The sequence below is a fragment of the Choristoneura fumiferana genome, chromosome 11, assembly GCF_025370935.1.
Source record: "Choristoneura fumiferana chromosome 11, NRCan_CFum_1, whole genome shotgun sequence".
Lineage (NCBI taxonomy): Eukaryota > Metazoa > Arthropoda > Insecta > Lepidoptera > Tortricidae > Choristoneura > Choristoneura fumiferana.
The window spans coordinates 13,325,271-13,345,286 of record NC_133482.1 but is presented as its reverse complement, the minus strand read 5'-3'; the positions used below and the strand labels follow the sequence as shown (position 1 = coordinate 13,345,286).

General features: G+C 38.7%; 2 protein-coding genes across 2 annotated transcripts in view; one reads left to right on the top strand and one right to left on the bottom strand.

Moving 5' to 3' along the window:
* Positions 1-5,095, bottom strand: part of LOC141433009 (A disintegrin and metalloproteinase with thrombospondin motifs 4-like) — a 99,230-nt gene extending 94,135 nt beyond the window's left edge. The window contains exon 1 of the mRNA XM_074094846.1: positions 4,933-5,095. Within this exon, the coding sequence (XP_073950947.1) occupies positions 4,933-4,952 (20 nt within the window). The 5' untranslated portion in view covers positions 4,953-5,095. The remainder of the gene's footprint in view (positions 1-4,932) is intronic.
* A 5,441-nt stretch (positions 5,096-10,536) lies between these two features.
* On the top strand, positions 10,537-20,008 carry LOC141432840 (uncharacterized). The gene is made up of 5 exons (XM_074094637.1): positions 10,537-10,778; positions 12,339-12,472; positions 13,247-13,402; positions 16,566-16,641; positions 17,911-20,008. Exons 1-5 carry the CDS (start codon positions 10,640-10,642, stop codon positions 18,021-18,023), a joined length of 618 nt encoding a protein of 205 aa, XP_073950738.1. The 5' UTR covers positions 10,537-10,639; the 3' UTR covers positions 18,024-20,008.
* The last annotated feature ends 8 nt before the right edge of the window (positions 20,009-20,016 follow it).

Here is a 20,016-nt window from a genome sequence, read left to right as displayed (position 1 = left end):
CGAAGGGCTACGGATTAGCCCGAAACATGTCGAGCTAAACTCGATTTAAGACGTGAGTTATCCGGGTCATTATATTTAATAATAGAAACAAGAGCGCAAAGTCGTTACTTGTTTTTTGTTGCTCTACCAATATATATCCAAAACAAAAGTACTAAATGTTCCTAGGCCCAATTTTATCCCAAAAACTGTATTCCACCTCACATGAATCCAGCTCGGACGCTCCTTGAAAATTACGGGACGACGGCACCACAAAAACAAACAACACACCAAATTGAAAGCAAAATTTCAACGAACCGAGCGCAAAAGCTACCGGTGATAAAAACTCTATTATGGCCGTAATTTAAAATACACTCTAACGTAATGTTTGGAAGACTGTCTTTCCCATTGTCAAAGGTTTCAGTTATCTAAATCTTCTAAGTTAATTATACGAGCCAGAACAGGCAATGAATTAATGCATGAAGCGGGCATTTCTCTGGAGGTAACGTAAAAAGGAACAATGGTCTTAGTTTTAATCCGGCCTTCTTAGTTTAGGGGTTCCGTGGCGAACGGTATAGGACTAAACCATGATGCCTGAGGGCCTACTCCGAAATTCGAAAATCGAAATTCGTATCGTACCGTCCCTCTCACTCTTGTGTTAAATAGTATAAGCGTCAGAGGGACGGAAGGACACGAACTTCGAATTTCGAATTTCGTAGTAGCCCCGCTGCTTTTACAGTCAAGTAGGTAGTAGTTTATCGTTTAGAATAAATGTAAGAAGAATCAATTTCAAGTTATCTTTTTCTGCAGGCAAGCTCTACATTGCATTTTGTCTATTGTGATATTTGTGATTTGTTGAAAATGAACTCAAACTTGAATAATTTTATGGTTAAATGATTCTAAATTGATAGGTACGAGTATCTCTCCATTTACGTGTATGCCGTTGCGAATTATGTAAAACTAGATTTTGCCCGCGGCTCCGCCCGCGTGGTATTCGGTTATCGCACGCTGTTCCCTCGGGAACAGTGCATTTTTTCGCGATAAAAAGTAGCCTATGTCACTCTCGGAACCATAAACTATATTTATGCCAAAAATCACGTTGATCCGTCGCTCCGTTACGGCGTGAAAGACGGACAAACAAACACACAAACACACACACTTTCGCATTTATAATATTAGTATGGATTATAGTACCTAAAATTAAAACTTTAACAACGCTGTAAACCATTCCAAACAGTGTTCATAAAAATGGTATGGACGAAAGACCAGTGCCGGCTGTAAGAGGCCTACTCCGAAGTTCTAAAATCGAAGTTCGCATCGTACCGTCCTTGTCGCTCTCGTATTAAATAGTATAAGTGTCAGAGGGATCGAACGACGTGAACTTCGATTTTCAAATTACGTAGTAGCCCTGCAACACTATGCTGAGAAATAATTTGTCCTTATACGAGTATGTCCTTTTTTTTTCAATTTCGTCGTAAATTTTGTGATGAAACGAATAAAATAATGAGTTTTCTACAGAACATAACTATTAGTCTTACTTCAAATAGTCTACGGAACCCTCAACCGAACGGACAGCTCATGCCGTCATTTGTCCTTTTTTACACTGGATCCAGTTCCCTTTTCTCCCCGGCGGCAGACATGACAGCGCAGGCGCGCCGATTTGCGTGAGATTCGGATCTTATTCGATGGTGCAAGTGAATCTCGTATCTTGATTATTTCTGGGACCCTTGTACCCTGGCTTACAGCACTTTTCAAGATGGTTTAACTACACTTTCAAACTTACAACACTAGCTGTTTCCCGCGACTCCGTCTGCGTAGAATTCGTTTATCTATACTGCAGGAACTGTACAATATTCCGAGATAAAACTATCCTATGTCCATTCCTGGGACTCAAACTATCTGTGTGCCGAGTTTCATTTAAATCGGTTTATCGGTTTAGACGTGATAAGGTAACAAGTAAATAGACTTTCGCATTTATAGTAGGATATGTTATATATATCTTTGTACAACTAAACCCAAAAATAATCTAAAGTTGTATGTACGGTCACCAGCACTAATCTGACACAACTAATTGTGCATAAATATCTGACACGGCTTTATTTATAGGGCCGATAGGATATGTCAGATATTTTTGCACGCTCCGCTGTGACAGATAATTAATGCAGGTGACTGTACGATATGCTCAAACCCAGCAGGGCTATTATGAAATTCGAAAATCAAAGTTCGTATCGTACCGTTCCGCCAACGTTTATATTATTTAATACGAGAATGAGAGGGACGGTACGATACGAACTTCGATTTCCGAATTTCGTAGTAGCCCTGCTGCACTTGAAAAGAGTACCTTAAGGGTGTGATGCCACTACGTTGGGTGAGAAATACACCAGCCCTATCTATGTCACTGGTGATTTCAAGTATATAGTTTAACTGATGCACGATTAATTTAATTAGGCGTATTTTCTACGGTTTCTAGACCGTGATTAGGTGGGTACCTTTAATGAACTAGCAATATTTTGACGTAGCGTCATAACCACGGGTGTCTACCCGTCAATTGATGCAACATAATTACGTCTGGGTATGTATTATAAGACCGACAAATCATAATACCTACAGTTGAAATGTCGACGCATAACACATCGAAATTCAGAATATCGAATGTACAAAATACCGACAACCGATACACCGAAGGTCGAAATATCTATTTTTAATGACCGAAAGTACAAAATCCCGAAAATGGGGTATGTATTATAATACCGAAAAATCATATTACCTACAGTCGAAATATCGACACTTAACAAATCGAAATTCAGAATACCGAAAGTAAAAAAAAGTTTGATATGTGCGAGCGAGCGAAGCGAGCGAGCAAGACGGTTCGAGGCAAAAGCGACTTGGATAGGTTAGGTTCAGAAGGCTAAGGCGGGAGCGAAGCGGAGCGTAGCTCCCGCCTTAGCCTTCGATATTAGGTTTTTTTTTATAGCAGCCCGGATAATATTGCTTCACAAATGATCTTTGCTGTTGAATCTTATCCAACCTACTTTCTTAGTGGCAGTTAAGTATCTTGCCTGCTATAAAAAAAACCTAACATCGAAGGCTAAGGTGGGAACTACGCTCCGCTCCGCTCCGCTTCGTTCCCGCCTTAGCCTTCTGAACCTAACCTATCCGAGTCGCTTCTGCTGCGAACCGTCTTGCTCGCTCGCTTCGCTCGCTCGCACAAATCTTTTCCTGCTATATTTGTTTCGTCTTTGGTATAACGGCAGTTTCGGTATTTTCATTTTCGATATATTGATTGTCGATTATTTTACTTGTAGTGATTATGACTGTTCGGCATTATGAGTTTTCGACCTTTCGAGTGTAGGTATTTGATCTTCGGGATTGTAGTCTTCGGGTTTTAAGGCTGCCGGTCAAATGTACTTTCGGGATTTCAAACTTTCGGTCATATATCCATTCGACGTTTTAATATTCGGCCTTCCGTCCATAGGTCTTGTGAAATTCGGTCTTTCGTTTATCGGTCTTATAATACATACCCTTACGTCTAGTGTTCAGTTAGTGTTAGAGTAATCTTACCCGTGATCTTTTAATCTATCTTTAAAATAAAACTTCGTGTCACGGTGTTTGTAGTCGCACTATTCCAAAACGGCTCTACCGATGTTTTTATTTTTTTAACCAAGTTGTGTATACGTACATCACTTTAACCGTCTGAGAATCGCCCCTGGCAGATTTTTTTACGACAGGGTGATTGAAATTCAAAAGCTCGCACGGTCTTAACCGAATGTAATTTGACGCAACGATTTTCGTATGCGTAATTATGGGTTCAATGATCTTTCATTAGCCGTCGAGAATAACGCGAATTTTGGAAAATGTAAACATAGTAAAGTTTTGTCTGAAAAGCGAAAAGTTTATGATGCTTGTGCCTATAAAAGTTATAATGGGTTTTTATTTCAACTAGAAACATATCACTATGTTATCAGACCTGTAGAAAAATGAAATCATTATCTCGGCCTATTATACGTCCCACTGCTGGACACAGGTCTCCATTCGGAATGAGAGGACTGAAGAAAATAGATCGTCATAAATCTTTTCTTTATTATCCTTTTTAATATTATAAATATGAAAAAGAGTTTATTTGTTCCGATGCGTCTTGACTATCGAACCGATTGCCATGAAATTATGTAAATAAACATAATATCATAGGACCAGAATAATAGGATACCTTTTATCCCGAAAAAATAATAATAATAATAATAATAAATATCATGGGACACTTGACACCAATTGACCTAGTCCCAAACTAAGCAAAGCTTGTACTATGGACACTAGGCAACGAATAAACATACTATATAGATAAATACATACTTATGAGTAAATGAGTTGTTCTTGAGGGAGTGCGACAAACTAGGTAATTCTTAGTAGACGAAGTGGCGGGCAACAAAACAGCTAATTAACTATAAAAATCTTTTTTGAAATATATATTTTAATAAGATAAATAATCACTAGGATAAAGCTAGGATAGGTAGTATTTAATATAAGTAATTGATGCCTAAATTATTACGGATAGCAATTGCCAGCTTTTGCTAAGCTTGCTTCGTGAATTATTATAGGAACTGCGATAGCTTAAGAAATTATAAGTTTTCAAAAACGTTTAAAAAAACACAAACATTCTTTATGTAACATGGTTATTTTTTTAATAAATCCACTTACAATCATGTTAATTGTCATTTAATTAATCCTAAAATAAAGACCGGCAAACTAACCGCCAGGAAGAATTTTGAAATATAAGTAGGTAAGGTACTTACCTGTTTAATTAAAAAGAGGATCTAGAAATATAATATTGCATCGCAATTTTACAATCTCGCTACTATGTTTTAAAAAACACCTTGTACGAGTATAAGTAGAGTCCCGAATTCCGAAAACACCTTTTATTCAATAAATCACTACAAAAAAAAACTAATCTAAACCTACCTTAAGTTAAAACACCCCATCTTTACGCCATGCGTCTTGAATCCGGAAAAACTCACAACACTGCACTACTATTGAAATTTAAAAAGTTATCGTTTTGAATTTCCCGCGTTCCCGTTTGATAGTCGCGCGGTGGCGCCGGCGCGCTGCTGACAGACTGGACTGCCGGCGGTGGTCGCACGCGCAGCCTCCGGCCATCCCCACCCCGCGCCATTCATGAAAACCGCCACTCAATGGAGCTTTGGTTTGGCGCTTATTGTGGTTAGAATCACGGGTGGTCAAAATATCTGTTAGATCGGGGCGTGTTCGGGTACACTTATCAAAAGGTACCTAGGCATTTTTTTTGGAAATTAACCTTTTTTATTTTATTTTATTTTTTATACATACAGTTTGAATATTTCAATATAGGCATATTATCATGATTGTGAGTCAAAATTTTGCCTAGGAATAATGAGTATCCCAATATTTTTTTGATGTGTGTGTTTTTAAACACCTATAGACATCTGCTATGTTACTTATGATGGCGACTATACTTCACTTACTTACTTAACTCGGAGTTTTATGATTGACTCATTTGACATTTACCCGTTTTGACAATGTTACTTGGCTATGGCAGTCGCGAGCTCTATAACGTATGAAAATTAGAAAATGGACCATTGCACGTGTATTAAACTCAACTTTTTTTTTATTCGACTGGATGGCAAACTAGCAAGTAGGTCTCCTGATGGTAAGAGATCACCACCGCCCATAGACACCTGCAACACCAGGGGGATTGCAGATGCGTTGCCAACCTAGAGGCCTAAGATGGGATACCTCAAGTGCCAGTAATTTCACCGGCTGTCTTACTCTCCACGCCGAAACACAACAGTGCAAGCACTGCTGCTTCAGGTTCGTGTGTATGTAAAAAGTGGTGGTCGCCTTACAGTTGCCACCATAAATATCGGAGCTATCTACAGGTGATGCTGAAGATGTGATCGGAATCAACCCTACACAACTGTGATATTTTGGGACGTTATCCTGATTCCGTGGGAATATCGGGATGAAACCTAGTCTATTTTTTGTTATTTAAGATTTCCAGCTATCTGCATCTTAATGTCCTACAGGCCCATCCAACTGTTGAGCATGAAAAACTAACAAACATACACAGAGATGGTCCCAAACTTTCGCATTTATATTATTAGAAGGAATATTTTAGTTGAGTATCCCGCCTACATCCCGCATAGTGAAGAACCTAAAAACAAAAGAAAATTAATCGCAGTAGGTAATTACTGCTAACGTTAACCTATTATTAACTAGTTGATAAGGGTTGGTCCTCATCATGTCTTCAGAATTGCCCTATATCTAACATTAGAGCACCTAAAGAGCACTGATATTTAATTTTATGACGGCGACTGTCCTTCTTATTCATAAAAAATTGTAAATATACATTTTCTTCTGAAGTCAATCAACTACTGGAAAGTGGCTTGAATTCGACTTGCAACATTTGGCAAAAATAACTGTTGATTGAATCAATGGATGGGGTTCTGAATCGTTTCAATTGTCGTATCCCGTGTGTTACGAATATCTAAGGACAAGCCTATCAATCAACTAATACCACACACCACGCGGTACACCATGCTACCAGTTGTTAGACTTAGTTGTGTTGCTCTGAAGATGAGCTCTGGTTGAGTTCGAAACGCGTCAGTGTAGTGTGGTGGTGGTGATAGATGGGTTTGTGTGATTTGTGTGCGTTTTTATAGTGTGGAGGTGGAGGAACTGCATGAACACGCACATTTTGCATAAACTTAGCTATCATAAGGTTGCGGGTGAGCAAAGAAATTATTTTAGTTCATTGACTAGTATTATAATTGCGAAAGTAACTCTGTATGGGAAGTAACTCTGTAAGGAAAGTAACTCTGTAAGCAGTATGGGACACTGGGAAGGACATAGACATATAGGTACGTGTAGGTATAGGATAGGTTGTGAACTAAAGTCATCGCCACACTGCCAATGGGCTGGCAATATCTGTCAAAGAACCGACAACCGGTGGCGGAAATGAGCGAAGAACGCATCTCGGCAAACGTAATGTAGGATAGGACGTCCTCCGGCCAGGTGGAGTAACGATCTGCGAAGGCTGCTGGCGCTCATTAGGGGAAACTTATGTCCAACAGTGGACTGCTATATGTTGGTAATGATTATAGGCTAGTTTTATCGCAGAATTGCATAGTTTCCGCAGGATAGCAATAAACAAAATTCTTCTCAGAAATAATCGCAGGCTACAGATAGTAGATAATAAGGAGGCTTTATCCCAGTAAGTTGCCAATACCAAAGAGGAGTAGCGGCGTTAGGGTAGGGCGCGGTGGGGCGACCGACCTAAACGGGCGCCTGAAGCCTATGCCTTCTAGAACATTCCCAAAAGTTGGGGGAGCAGTGGAAATCTCGCCCAGGGCGCTGGTAGTGCTAAAACCGGCACTAAAGAGGAACAAACATGCATCATCACCATCGTCATCAGCCTGAAGACGTCCACAATTGAACAAAGGCCTCTTAGAATACCACAATGAACGCCAACTGGCCATTTGCATCCACTTGTCGCCTGGAACTCTCGCGACATACAAACATAGCAAGTTAAATAAAAACGTGTAAAAATGACGCATTTCAATTGCTCATTTATGATATTTCCCTTGGTAGGCAGTTTGATACATTATTAATAGTACTATGCGATAATATTGCTCCATTGACATTAAATTCGCTATCAGTGAGCGGAAATGGAGTCACGTACCTATATCTAAACTATTTCCCTCGGAAATGAGATGGGCTTGGGAACTTTGGTAGGTAGTGAGATACATATAGGAGTAGATACCTATGTACTTTATTATATATATCCTAGTCTTTATCAGCAACTTCGCGGGGGTAAACCCAAGGTAACCATTGGATTTGGCACTTAAATAAAAATTTCGGGATTTTATAAAATTCTCATGGTTATTCCCAAATAATGCCGTATTTTTCGGTGACGTAATTTGTATGGAAAAACCTTTTTTTAAGAACTGATGAAGGGAAGTCAACATTACATTAAATAAATAAATATCACGGGACAATTCACACCAATTGACCTAGTCCCAAAGTAAGCTTAGCAAAGCTCGTGTTATGGGTACTAAGCAACGGATAAATATAATTATATAGATAGATTCATACTTAAATACATATTAAACACCCAAGACCCGAGAACAAAAATTCGTATTTTTCATACAAATATCTGCCTCGACACAGGAATCGAACCCGGGACCTCAAGCTTCGTAGTCAGGTTCTCTAACCACTAGGCCACCCGGTCGTCTAAACATTAACACATTAGCACAAACCCGTGGGTGTAATGTTAAAGGTTTTTCATTGGTATGGGCAGCAAAGTAACGCCTAAACCAATCAAACTGTGACTGTGACAGTGGGTTATAATTAACATGACTATTTGACCAATACGTAGGTCTATGAAACCCCACAAACGTTCCTCTTCCGTAACTACTGCTTTAGGGATTTTGGCAAAGTTTCGCAACCGTTATCTAGGCTAGTTGCGCGTGCGACGGCCGGACGCGGGGGCGTATCGCTTCCTACCGACAGCCGCTCGTCATGTAGTCTTCAGTAGAAATTATAATGTTGCTAATGAGTCGAGATGATGTCCTAACGTAATATCCTTGAACTATAATTATACCTTAAAGTTTGTCAAAAAAAAATTAGTAAAGATTTTTTCTAGGCCGCTGCACCCTATATAATTGCTTACTGGCTGCTGCACGGCACGAATTTGTCTGCGAAGAATTCGTTTAAGTACAGCATTTCGTAGATTTTATGCAATTTCCAGGGATAAGTAAGTATGTATATTCTTTAGTCAAATCCGAGGTCTCTACACATTACACCGTATCGTACCATGATCGTAATAGTAGCGTGTCAGACAATATCCTTCGGGCAGTCGGGTAAAAATATCGATGGGGCCTATGTATAAGGGCCTAAGTGATTTTTTCAATTTTGAGTTTTGTGCGTTATAGGTATCTTTAAACTATATTTTTTAAGATAGTGGATTAAAAAACATTGTTATTCAATTATTTTTCGAGTTATCATTGAAGTAAAATGGCCGTAAAAGGGCTAAACGTACGTTTGATACTTTTACGTGGTAAATCACGGGTGTTTTTATTATCTGTGGTCATAACTGCCATTTAGGTACTTGTACGTCAAGCGGAACTCCGCGACCCCAATGCTACATCGTAATGTGATTGTATTACTTTTTTTTTATTTCCCCAAGTATTAACGTATTTTTTACCAAAGATTTTAAAGTTGAACGCGTATATGAGCCAAAGTACCACAATACATAGATCTTTTTACTGTCTTTCTGAACACAAGTTTATTTCCCGGAAATTCACGTATATGGGCGTATGTACAATAACTTTTAATGAAAAAATATTTTACTAAAATGTATTCATTGTGGTTGAAGGACAGAGTACTACTATTAGCTAGTGTGCCAAGTTTTAGAAGTCTCGGATACACCATCTCTGAGTTACGATAGTTTTTGACTTTGAAAGCCCGTCCTGTAAAGTAAGGATTTTACACTTAAGCCCTTGTACGTGAACCCAGTTACAGTTACAAGATACAGTTGTTAGTTGTTGTGTTGGTCTAACAACTGGTAGCATGGTGTACGGTTGTGTCACTCTGAAGATGAGCTCTGGTTGAGTTCGAAACGCGTCAGTGTAGTGTGGTGGTGGTGATGGATGGGTTTGTGTGATTTGTGTGTGTTCTTACAGTGTGGAGGTGGAGGAACTGCATGAACACGCATATTTTGCATAAGCTTAGCTATCGTAAGGTCGCGGGTGAGCAAGGAAATTCTTTTAGTTCATATATAACCTAGCCTAACCTGTAAATAAACAATCCCTCCTAGGTCACCGTCGCTGATCATTGTGCCCAGAAGGCTGGCAGCATTCCCGCGTTGTACCGCAAGGCTAATCCTTTGCCCAAAATAGCTGCCAGCCCTCTGGTCACCTGAAACATCAATGAGGCGCGCGGATATCTCTCGCGATATGCGTGCGCCTGGCCCCCACGGCCCTAGGGTCTCAACACCAAACGGCGCAAAAATATAGCCCTCTCCAAGGGCTGCATATTTACGCCGTTTGAGCTGTTCCGCTGTTGCTGCTAGTTTTTAGATAATCTGTAAACGTGGTTAAATGTATACTAAAAATGGCTTTATTTGTATGACGTCAAAGTTGAAAATTGACTGAAGGCACTCCCATCTGTCAAGTGTTAACTCCAAGTTATCAAACTGTACTCCGTCTTGGTCTGACACCTTCCTATTACGACCATGCCATGATACGGTGTAATGTGTAGAGAGGAGACCTTTAGCATGAAGCAACAAACATACACAACTCACAAACTTTCGCGTTTATATTATTATAGGTAGTAAAAAACACAGTTTTATGTCCAAATCTTTATAAAAATGAAGGTGTAAGTTAAAAATTCTAAACAAACATAAAAGATAATGACAAAACTATACTAGGCATAATGTAATGAGAAAAAATGCTTTAGCCTCAACAAAGTCTCAACATGGTCCCAACTCGCACCTTGACCTTTCCACACTGGCAGCCTTCAAAGAAAACCATAAACCCTTGACAAGTCAATTCCTCTGTCAAACATTTTTCGCATCAAAAATATTTTCATATACGTTTTTACTCTTCAAAATCTGCAGTGCTAGTATTTCAAAATGTGCGATAAGAAGCCGGGATACCCCTGTGAGGCGTGCAGGACCATCAACCTCGCCAAAGATCCAAAGCTCAAGCCTGATATGCAGATGTATGACAAATGCAGCCCTACCAAGAAGATCGACTGCGGACGAGTCACAGGTACAAGATTACCCCTGATCTGCCTATTTATACCAGGCTAGATAGCCTAGACATTATTATGCAGAGTGCGAAATAATGGTGCAGTTGACAATAAAATTACGTCGTATTGTGAATAAATAAAGTGATTTTGCGTTATTTCCCAACAGTTACAAGGTTACAAGTTACAGCCCCAGTCAATCATCATTCCAGCCTGTATAAGTCCCACTGCTAGATGGATAATTTTAGTGCCACAACAGAACTTTTTCCAGTCAATCGTTTTGTATGGTTTACTACGCTTTAACTTGATCCAACTTTTTGGTGTCCATTCTAAACATCTTCATACAAGTTAGATACGGTCATGTGACTAAGAGCAGCTATTTTATAGTATTGTGGTGTAGACGTATCTATATACGAGTACATAGGTATACAAAATACAAACAAATACAAATCATTTATTGTGGACTTTTAAATCCATACGTCTATATTTACAAGCCTTTCTATCGCTTCTCGTTCATGTATTTAGTTACGAGTAGTTGTAGGAAGTTTGTAAAAGAATCCACGGGTAAGAAAGAGACGAATAGATGAAAACTGTTTGTGTAAATTTCCACGAATTTCAAAAGCGTAGACTTCATGTAACATTATTGTCCTCATATTTTACCTCTTCACGTGTTCTCTCGCCCTGGTATATGTTACAAATTATGTAATGCTGCTCAGAATGCTTCCTAACACTTGAGTTTCATTGTTTAGATTACATACAGTACCCGTTTTGATAATGTTACTTGGCTATGGCTATGGTAGTCGCTGGAGTTCTATAATGAACGAAATTTACAAAATTGCAACTGTATTGAACTCAACTTGAAGGATTTGTGTCTTATTAGTCAAAAGCGAAGGTATTAGGGATGTTAAAAAAAGTTTTTTTTTAATCATAATGTTAATAACTATTTGTCATAACTTTTGTTATTAGTCGAAATGTTAGTTAGTCGAAATCGCAAACATATTTTTTTACTGTCTTATGTGCGGATGCCTCAGTGCTCCCCCTTAGCCGATTATTGTTCTATGCTGAAACAACAGGCATTTATTTATTTTTAGGGTTCCGTTCCTCGAAAGGAAAAAACGGAACCCTTATAGGATCACTTTGTTGTCCGTCCGTACGTCCGTCTGTCAAGACCCTTTTTCTCAAGAACGCGTGGAGGTATCAAGCTGAAATTTATATCAAATACTAAGGTCTACTGTCCCTTGGAGCTGCGAAAAAAACAAACTTCTAAGCCAACGCAATCAAAAGATACAGCCGTTTATGCCGCAAATTTCCGCAAATTTTCGAAACTCGCAAGGGAATCAAAACCTACAGGGTACTTCCTGTGAACTCAGAATCTTGAAATTTTGTACGAAGCAACGTCTTATATTATAGCACAGATAAAGGAAAAATTGCGAAAACCGTAAATTTTTAGTTACATCATATAATAAAAATATTTATACGGAACCCTCGGTGCGCGAGTCCGACTCGCACTTGGCCAGTTTTTTTTTTCATTGTCACCGTCTCTATTCTCTCACTCTCTGACTCTCTTTACTTTTTACCCACAGAGCTCCCAATAAAACCAACCTGCATAAAAGTTTGTACCAAGGAGGAATACCACGAAATGCGGATGGGTGGAAAAAAAGTCGTTAAAGTTGGGCCTCTAGGCTATGGTCACGGAAAGATGATGTATGCTATCAAAGTAAGAACTTACGATTTCTTAAGTTTAAAGAACTGCATAGGTACTTTATAGGCTACGTAGCGACAGTCTGAAATATTTACTAAAGATATGGACAAAGACTTGCGTAGAAAATACACTCTTCAACTAAGGCTTTCCCAGTGCCCCCGGCCCCGGGGTAAAGCAAAAGGAGCGGTTTTGTGGGCGACAGATGGCAAGTGGCACCATTTTCCAGTTTTTCGTGCAAAATGAAATTTAGATGGCACTTTTGAGAGGCGCGGAAGGTGTTGAAAATCTCGCTCTACCTTGATCAAGGTAGAGCCGGCGTCAGGTTCCCCACTCCCACATTATCAAAGCGGATTCGGCTTAAGCCGATGTAATTATTATAATAATAACACTTACAAATCTAATTTACGATATTTTACGATTACATGATAGTCATAAAATACTTTAAACTCATTGATTTTCACTTGTAACTGTTAAAACACCCTGGCATGACCCACAGTCAATACACTACACGTACACTACTCTACAGTCTACTCGTGACCACGGCCACTGCAAACGGCTAAGTAAATTAAATTATTGCTCGTGTTTAACCTACGTATATTATATAGTTTCTTTTTAATCTTGTAATCCTAGTTATGAGTAATAAAAATTAAATCGAAGATCTTTAATAAAAAAAATCGCTCTAGTGAATACAACACGGCTAACTGCACTATGTGACATCTACTGCCTATTAACTTAGATTACTGTGGCCTCGAACTTATTAACTTAGATTTCTATGGTCTCTGTGTACAGGCTGGTCTCCTAGTCGGTGCAGTTTACTTCACCTACACGCAAGGAGTGTGGGGTGATCAGCAAGACGTCACCGAGTGCATGGCGCGCTGGTCGGAGTACGTACGCAGCCTTAACACGCGACGCCCCCCGGTCTTTGACGCGTGCGGCAAAGTTATTGTACGTAAACCTATAATGGCCCAACAGTTATTGTTTGACGCATTCAGAATCACTGTCATTTGTCACTATTCATCCTGTCACATGGTATAAGATGAGGATAGAAAGAGAAGGTGATTATGATCACCAGCTTCGATATTTTCTGATAATCGATCAGACGGACTATGTAATTAGATGTTTTTAGAGCACTAGCATGTTATCTATTAGCCCTGCAATGTAACGCAATTTTAACCACATTTTTTGCAAAAATTGCATTCTATATAAAATTATTAACGTCTAATGATGACTAGTTTTAATTCAAGTCTTAAAAATAATAGTGTAGAGTTGATAGTCCTTGTAAGTCACATGGCAGTTGTTACATTTCATTATCAGGTTATTTCATAGCTTGGTACTTGGCCTCCCCTAGAAACGGCTACGGCTGATCGTTTGAGTTCCTTGGCAGTCATGTTATCCTGGTGTCTGCAGTTACGTCATCAGTTAGTCGGTCGCTAAGGTTACCGTTACCGGACCGATAGTTAAACGTAGGGTAACTTTAGGATTATCTTTTCATGAAAATTTAGTTTAGACCTTTTGTAAGCTAGAGTCGATATTGTAGGATTAGTTAGTACTTACACTTATTCATAAAAGTGATGGGAAAAAGTGGGGATGGCGATATATTGGACCACTTTGGGTTTAAACCGACTAAACCATAGCATCATAACCGAGTAGGTATATTCGAAATGTCACATTATTCATATAGCATAAACATTCACTTAATTTTTTTAATGACTCATATTATGAGGCATAATGCATTTATGTTCTTTTTTTATTTTATAATTATTATAATTTTTTTTTAATTCTTAGATATTTTCACGTAAGTATGTAAAGTTTTATTTTATAATTATTTTTTTATTATCTTTTTAAATTATAATTTTTAGATATTAAAATTCAATTCTCACGTATGTAAAGTAAAAATGGTACTACAGAGTACTATCTTTCAGCATGAATTTGAAGTAATTCGCTGTCAAATAAATCAGCCTCTTCCAGCAAACAAATTGTCCCTAGCAACAGAGCACTTTCAATTTTTACTTATAACTCCTTTGGTGCTCTGCTATCCTGGTGTACAATAGAGTTTAAAAGATGCCGGCCATTCGCATCGGCCGCAGTAATCCCGGGCGACTATGAAATTCCCACTCAAGTCCTCAATATTTCCATGTCTGCCTTTGTTGGCCATCCTGAAACCTAGGAAGAATGCTGCCATCCTAGTATTTTGTTATTGTATGAAACTCTTCTCTGTCAAAAGGCGATTATGTTTTTACCACGCCCCCTTGAAGAACTTTTAGGGTACCTCGGTAAGTATTAAATTCGTTTTGAAAACACGCTCCACCTTTTTCAAGGTTCTTTATTTAATTCAGGCAACAGAAGCGATAGACTAGCAACTGGTACCGATGTCATTTTAAGATATAACTGTCCTTTTCAAATATTTCTGTGGCAATGAATCTGCTTTTTACATAGCAAATTTAGTAAGTATACTGACTATTAATTTCGTTTATTATGTAGAGTCACTAATCTAATTCTTTGTCTTACCGACTTTGTGCGTGTGATTGTAAAACTTAGCAAGTTATAATATTTTTCTGTAATTTGACTAGGGGTCATCCATAAAGTACGTCATATATTTGGGGGGTCAAGCGGTTTGTGACAGAGGAACGAAATAACTGCATTTTTGATGGCAATTCGTATGACAGGTGGGAGGTGGTGTAAAAATGGTCAAAATAGGTGTAACGTACTTTATGGATGCCCCCTATACCTACCATAACGCCAGCATCAACAAAAGCGATGGAGATTTTTTCTGCTTAAAAATTAGGACACAAGAATGCACCCCAGCGCTAGATAAAATAAAGCCCTGAATTTTTCTACTGAACCCTCTGTAAACATTAATAGCCCGCTCTTGGAATCTCAGTTCCCTCCCAAGACATCCTTTATTTTATGTTACCTTGGTATCTGTACGCCGACTACATACGAGGGACGCCGTCTGCACGCTATCTGTCTGTATTCTCGCGTTCGTACGGAATAGAGACGGATGTACTGGTGTTTCGTCGCATACACGACAACACAGGTAGGCGTGTACGTACTTACATTACACACACAATGATTATAAGCATCGTCGAGCATCTGTGTGTGAGGTTAATATCAATAGGATGTAACTAAGCTTAGAAAAGAGCGTCAGGGGATGCTGTGAACGCAATTTCGTAGCCACAGAGACCGTTCTAAGCTTATCGCAACAATAAAATGTCACACATTTAGAACCCGCATTTAATCCAGAAGGCCAAAGTCAGAACACGCGGATGTCACTGATATCGTAACTCGATAACAAGTGAACATCGTTTTTGCAAACGTTTAGTATTCTTCTACTCCCCCCGCTGTGGTCCGTGTTTTCACCACGCGAGAGCGGCAGGGTGTGTCGTAGTTATAATAATCGATTTAACAATAGGCCTTATTGTACTGCGGAAGGGACGCAATATCCTCCGCAGTGATAACACCCTGGTATAATTGGGTCATATCATTGACAGTGCTGTGTCAGAAACAATAAACTAGTAAAGTTAGATAATTAATTATTAATTATGTTTTTTTTTTTATTCGACTGGATGGAAAACGAGCAAGTGGGTCTCCTGATGGTAAGAGATCACCACCGCCCATAAACATCTGCAACACCAGGGGTATTGCAGACGCGACCTCACGTGCCAGTAATTTCACCGGCTGTCTTACTTTCCACGCCGAAACACAACAGTGCAAACACTGCTGCTTCACGGCAGGATTAGCGAGCAAGATGGTGGTAGCAATCCGGGCGGACCTTGCACAAGGTCCTACTATTTATTTATTTATTCAATACAAAGTCAGGCTTACAGTTTGCACCAAAACGCCTAGCTCGTTAATACTTAATACTATGCTAAAAATAACATTATTTTAGATAAAAGTGCTCCCCAACCATCGGCAAACACGTCAGCATCCTGGATTTCAGTCAAAAATTCATTTAGCAGTGCAATTACCCTGGCCGTTGGACAGTTCTTAGCTCTACGAGTCCTCAGCCCCGCCAACGCTGCGAATAAGTGATGGCGGCGGCGCACTCCCGCCCGTACATACCGTTGCGGGTACACACTATGAATTATGTGTATTCGTTATGTTTCAGAGAAAAGAAAATCCTGAAAGTATAATAGCGCCTCTGTACAGTATGTACAAGGAGTTTGTCACAAACTTCTTTTCAGGTAAATTATTCCAACTATAGAAGTCCGCCGTTAAGAAGTCAATCCTGACACCTGTCATCCTGGTACTAAATAATAAATAATATATAAATAAATAAATATCATGGGACACTTCACACCAATTGACCTAGTCCCAAACTAAGCAAAGCTTGTACTATGGATACTAGGCAATACGTCAATGTTTTGATTTTTTTCATCACACTGGCTCGTAAACAGTGTCGTAACATGCAGGCTACCTTGGTTGCAACCCCTCAAATAAAACCGTCGAAGCCTTAATGTGCTTGTCATGAAACTTGGTTAATGAGTCATTGCGCGTACAAATTTTTGTCAAAGAAGCCGGATCGGTAAATGGTCCCGCCTGATACCGCACCCGCACCGCGATTTTTGAAAAAATATTAGTTTTTCTTTTACAATTTTACAATTTCACTCGCAAATGTGATGAAAAACATTGTATGTCGCACGGGCGGTACTAGAATTACGGACATCGACTCATTAAAGCCCTCAGTCTTCGACTTCGGGCTTCTAATAGACTCGTTCGTAATTCCTCATTTACCGCCCTTAAGACACAACGTACTATTAACGTATTCGTTGCAGTATGGGAGTGACACGTGTCAGGATTGACTTTTTAACGGCGGACTACTATACCTACAACAGCGGGGCTACTACGAAATTCGAAAACCGAAGTTCGTGTCGTTCCGTCCCTCTGACACTATACTATTTAATACGAGAGTGAGAGGGATGGTACGATACGAACTTCGATATTCGAATTTCGGAGTAGGCCCTCAGCTACTTTTAGTCACAAGAGTTTATTTAGATTTTGACAGTCAATGGGCCGCGATTCGGTACTTTATAACGGCTGGACTCAATTTTTTTTGAGTAGTATACTTAATTTTTGGAAATTATTATGACTTTTTTATGAGAATTTGTTACCTCCAAAAAAAATTCTTACCACATCTAACGGCTCATGCCGATGAAATCGTGGGTAAAAGCTTGTTTTTTTTTATAAATTATGTTCTGTTATAGCTATAGTATACTAGTTGTTGAACCTATGGCCTGTGAAGTAGAAGGTTTTATTAGGTTCCAGCCTGAATTTATGTGGGAAATCACATTTGAAATTTACTTCGAGCTTAATACGGCGGAGAAAAACGCCGTGAGGAAACCTATATACACCCAATTCGCGCTGGGCCCTCGTGAGAAGAGGCCTGTGCGTTGCAGATGGACGTATATGTAAAGGCCGAGTTGACGAAATCAAAATGTTTTTTTCTTTGGCAGGGGTTGTGAAACTTCCCTTGGTCGTCAAGTGTGCATACTTCGATTATCTGAAAGAGATGGAGAGAAAAGCGCAAGAGGACCTCAAAGAGAGGAGAATCAGGAGGAAAGGGTAGAGCTAATGACCTAATCCAGCCATGTCCGAGTCCAATAGTGTCTGTACATACTAATGTGAGAAATAGTAGTCTGACCTTTTTGTCACTATAATCTTGTCAATTTTGTGCGAGGCACTTGGTAGAACTTTGTTGCAGCCAACAATTCCCGCATTTCAAAAAGAAACCTGATAAGGGTAGCAGAGGCTCGCTGCGACAAGGTCTTATCGAGTGTTGCATACGACCAAGTCAATGTATAGTTTCTCCTTATTCTGACTAATGTAGAGTCATTTTACGATTAAACTTGAAATGATGGTACTTATAGTGATGTCAAAAAGTCAAATATTTTATGTTAGAATGTTGTTTATTATACAAAGCAGTTGTTATGGATCATGCTAAAATTAAAATTAGCCGCGTTTGTAAAATGTAAGTACTTACGTCGAAAAACTGCCAAAAAATAGAAACACGCAACAAAGAAATTAAGTGCTTAAAACTAAGTTTTTAGTATGTTTGTAGCTTCATCTACAAACGTGGAACAATTCTATGTAGCTTAAATTTACGATAGATAAGGAAACGCAAAATATTTAAAGCTTTTGGTTTGGTCCCGTATCAACCATCGTAAATATTTTTTGTTAAATTTGTAGTAACGTTTAATAAGTGAGTAATTTTTGTGATATCGGTGCCACTAAGATTATGGATGGCGTACCTATGGTGGAGTTTTCTGTCAAATATTTAAATAACAATACTACAATTTTATGTATTTATTTGCAGACATAGAAATGGAACGATCATCATCTAATATTCAGTTTTATATTTGCAAACATTACTTATTATTAGACAATTTGCTGTGTACAGTCATTAATATCTGCCACAGCGGAGCGTGCAAAAATATCTGACACGTCCTTCCGGCCCTAGAAATAGAGTCGTATCAGATATTTATGCACGCTTGTTGTGTCAGATATTGGTGCTGGTGATTTAACGCGGAAATTTATATCGAAAATACAAACTGAAATATGCACAGAAAAACCAGAAAAGAGACCAGCGCTGGGAATCGAACCCAGGTCCTCAGCATTCCGTGCGGCGTGCTATACCCCTACACTGCCACGGGACAGGAGTACAGACACAAATTTCTCCTATGCACCACATATCTCAGCTTGTTTGTTTCTTATTTAGTATTTTTCTGGTTTTTCTGTGCATCTATGTTTCAGTTTGTATTTTCGATATGGATTTTACGGGACGACCGTAAAAGTAACAAAATTTGGAGTTGAAATAAAAAATACAAAAATACTCCAAAAAACAATCTTAACGGAAATTTATGTTTGAGTACGACATAGGGTAGAAATTAAAAGAGGTACTTTAACTGTCACTTTTTTGACATAAAACGCTTCAGTATGGCAACAATTTTACTATTTAAAATGTTAGTTCCTTTTTCGTCCTTTTTCCTACTGGTTCCGAGCGTACTTTAACCGTGATTAAAACAAACGAGTTTTCAATAATATTCTTATGTTCGGTTTACACCTGCACTTTGTTTAAAGAGATGAACATATAATGTTGAAAAAAAATGTATAAAATTTTCTTGACTACTCAAGGCAATTTGGCCACGAATAACAATCAAAATCTAAATCAAATCAAAATCAACGAACTACAATATATTTATGTACCTACATTGCCTCTCCACAACTAAATTATACTTAAGAAGCAAGGTAAATAATATCGTTACTACTTTGAAGAAATCTCAACGAAATTGACCCTTGAAATAATGTTCATAAAGTTCACTCAGCAAAATTATTGATTTTGACTTACGAGCTTTTATAAAAGTAGTGACGATATTGTAGTTTATTGATATGAACTTCCGCAAAGTAACACCAGAATCGCTCAATAATTTAATACCCGTCAAACACCAGCAGAATTATGTATTTTCTAAGCAAATGTTTTGTACAAGACTAATTTTGTAATGGCTATTTAATTTGTAATTTACCTACTTCTATACATTGTTATTTGTTAAATAAAAAGAAAA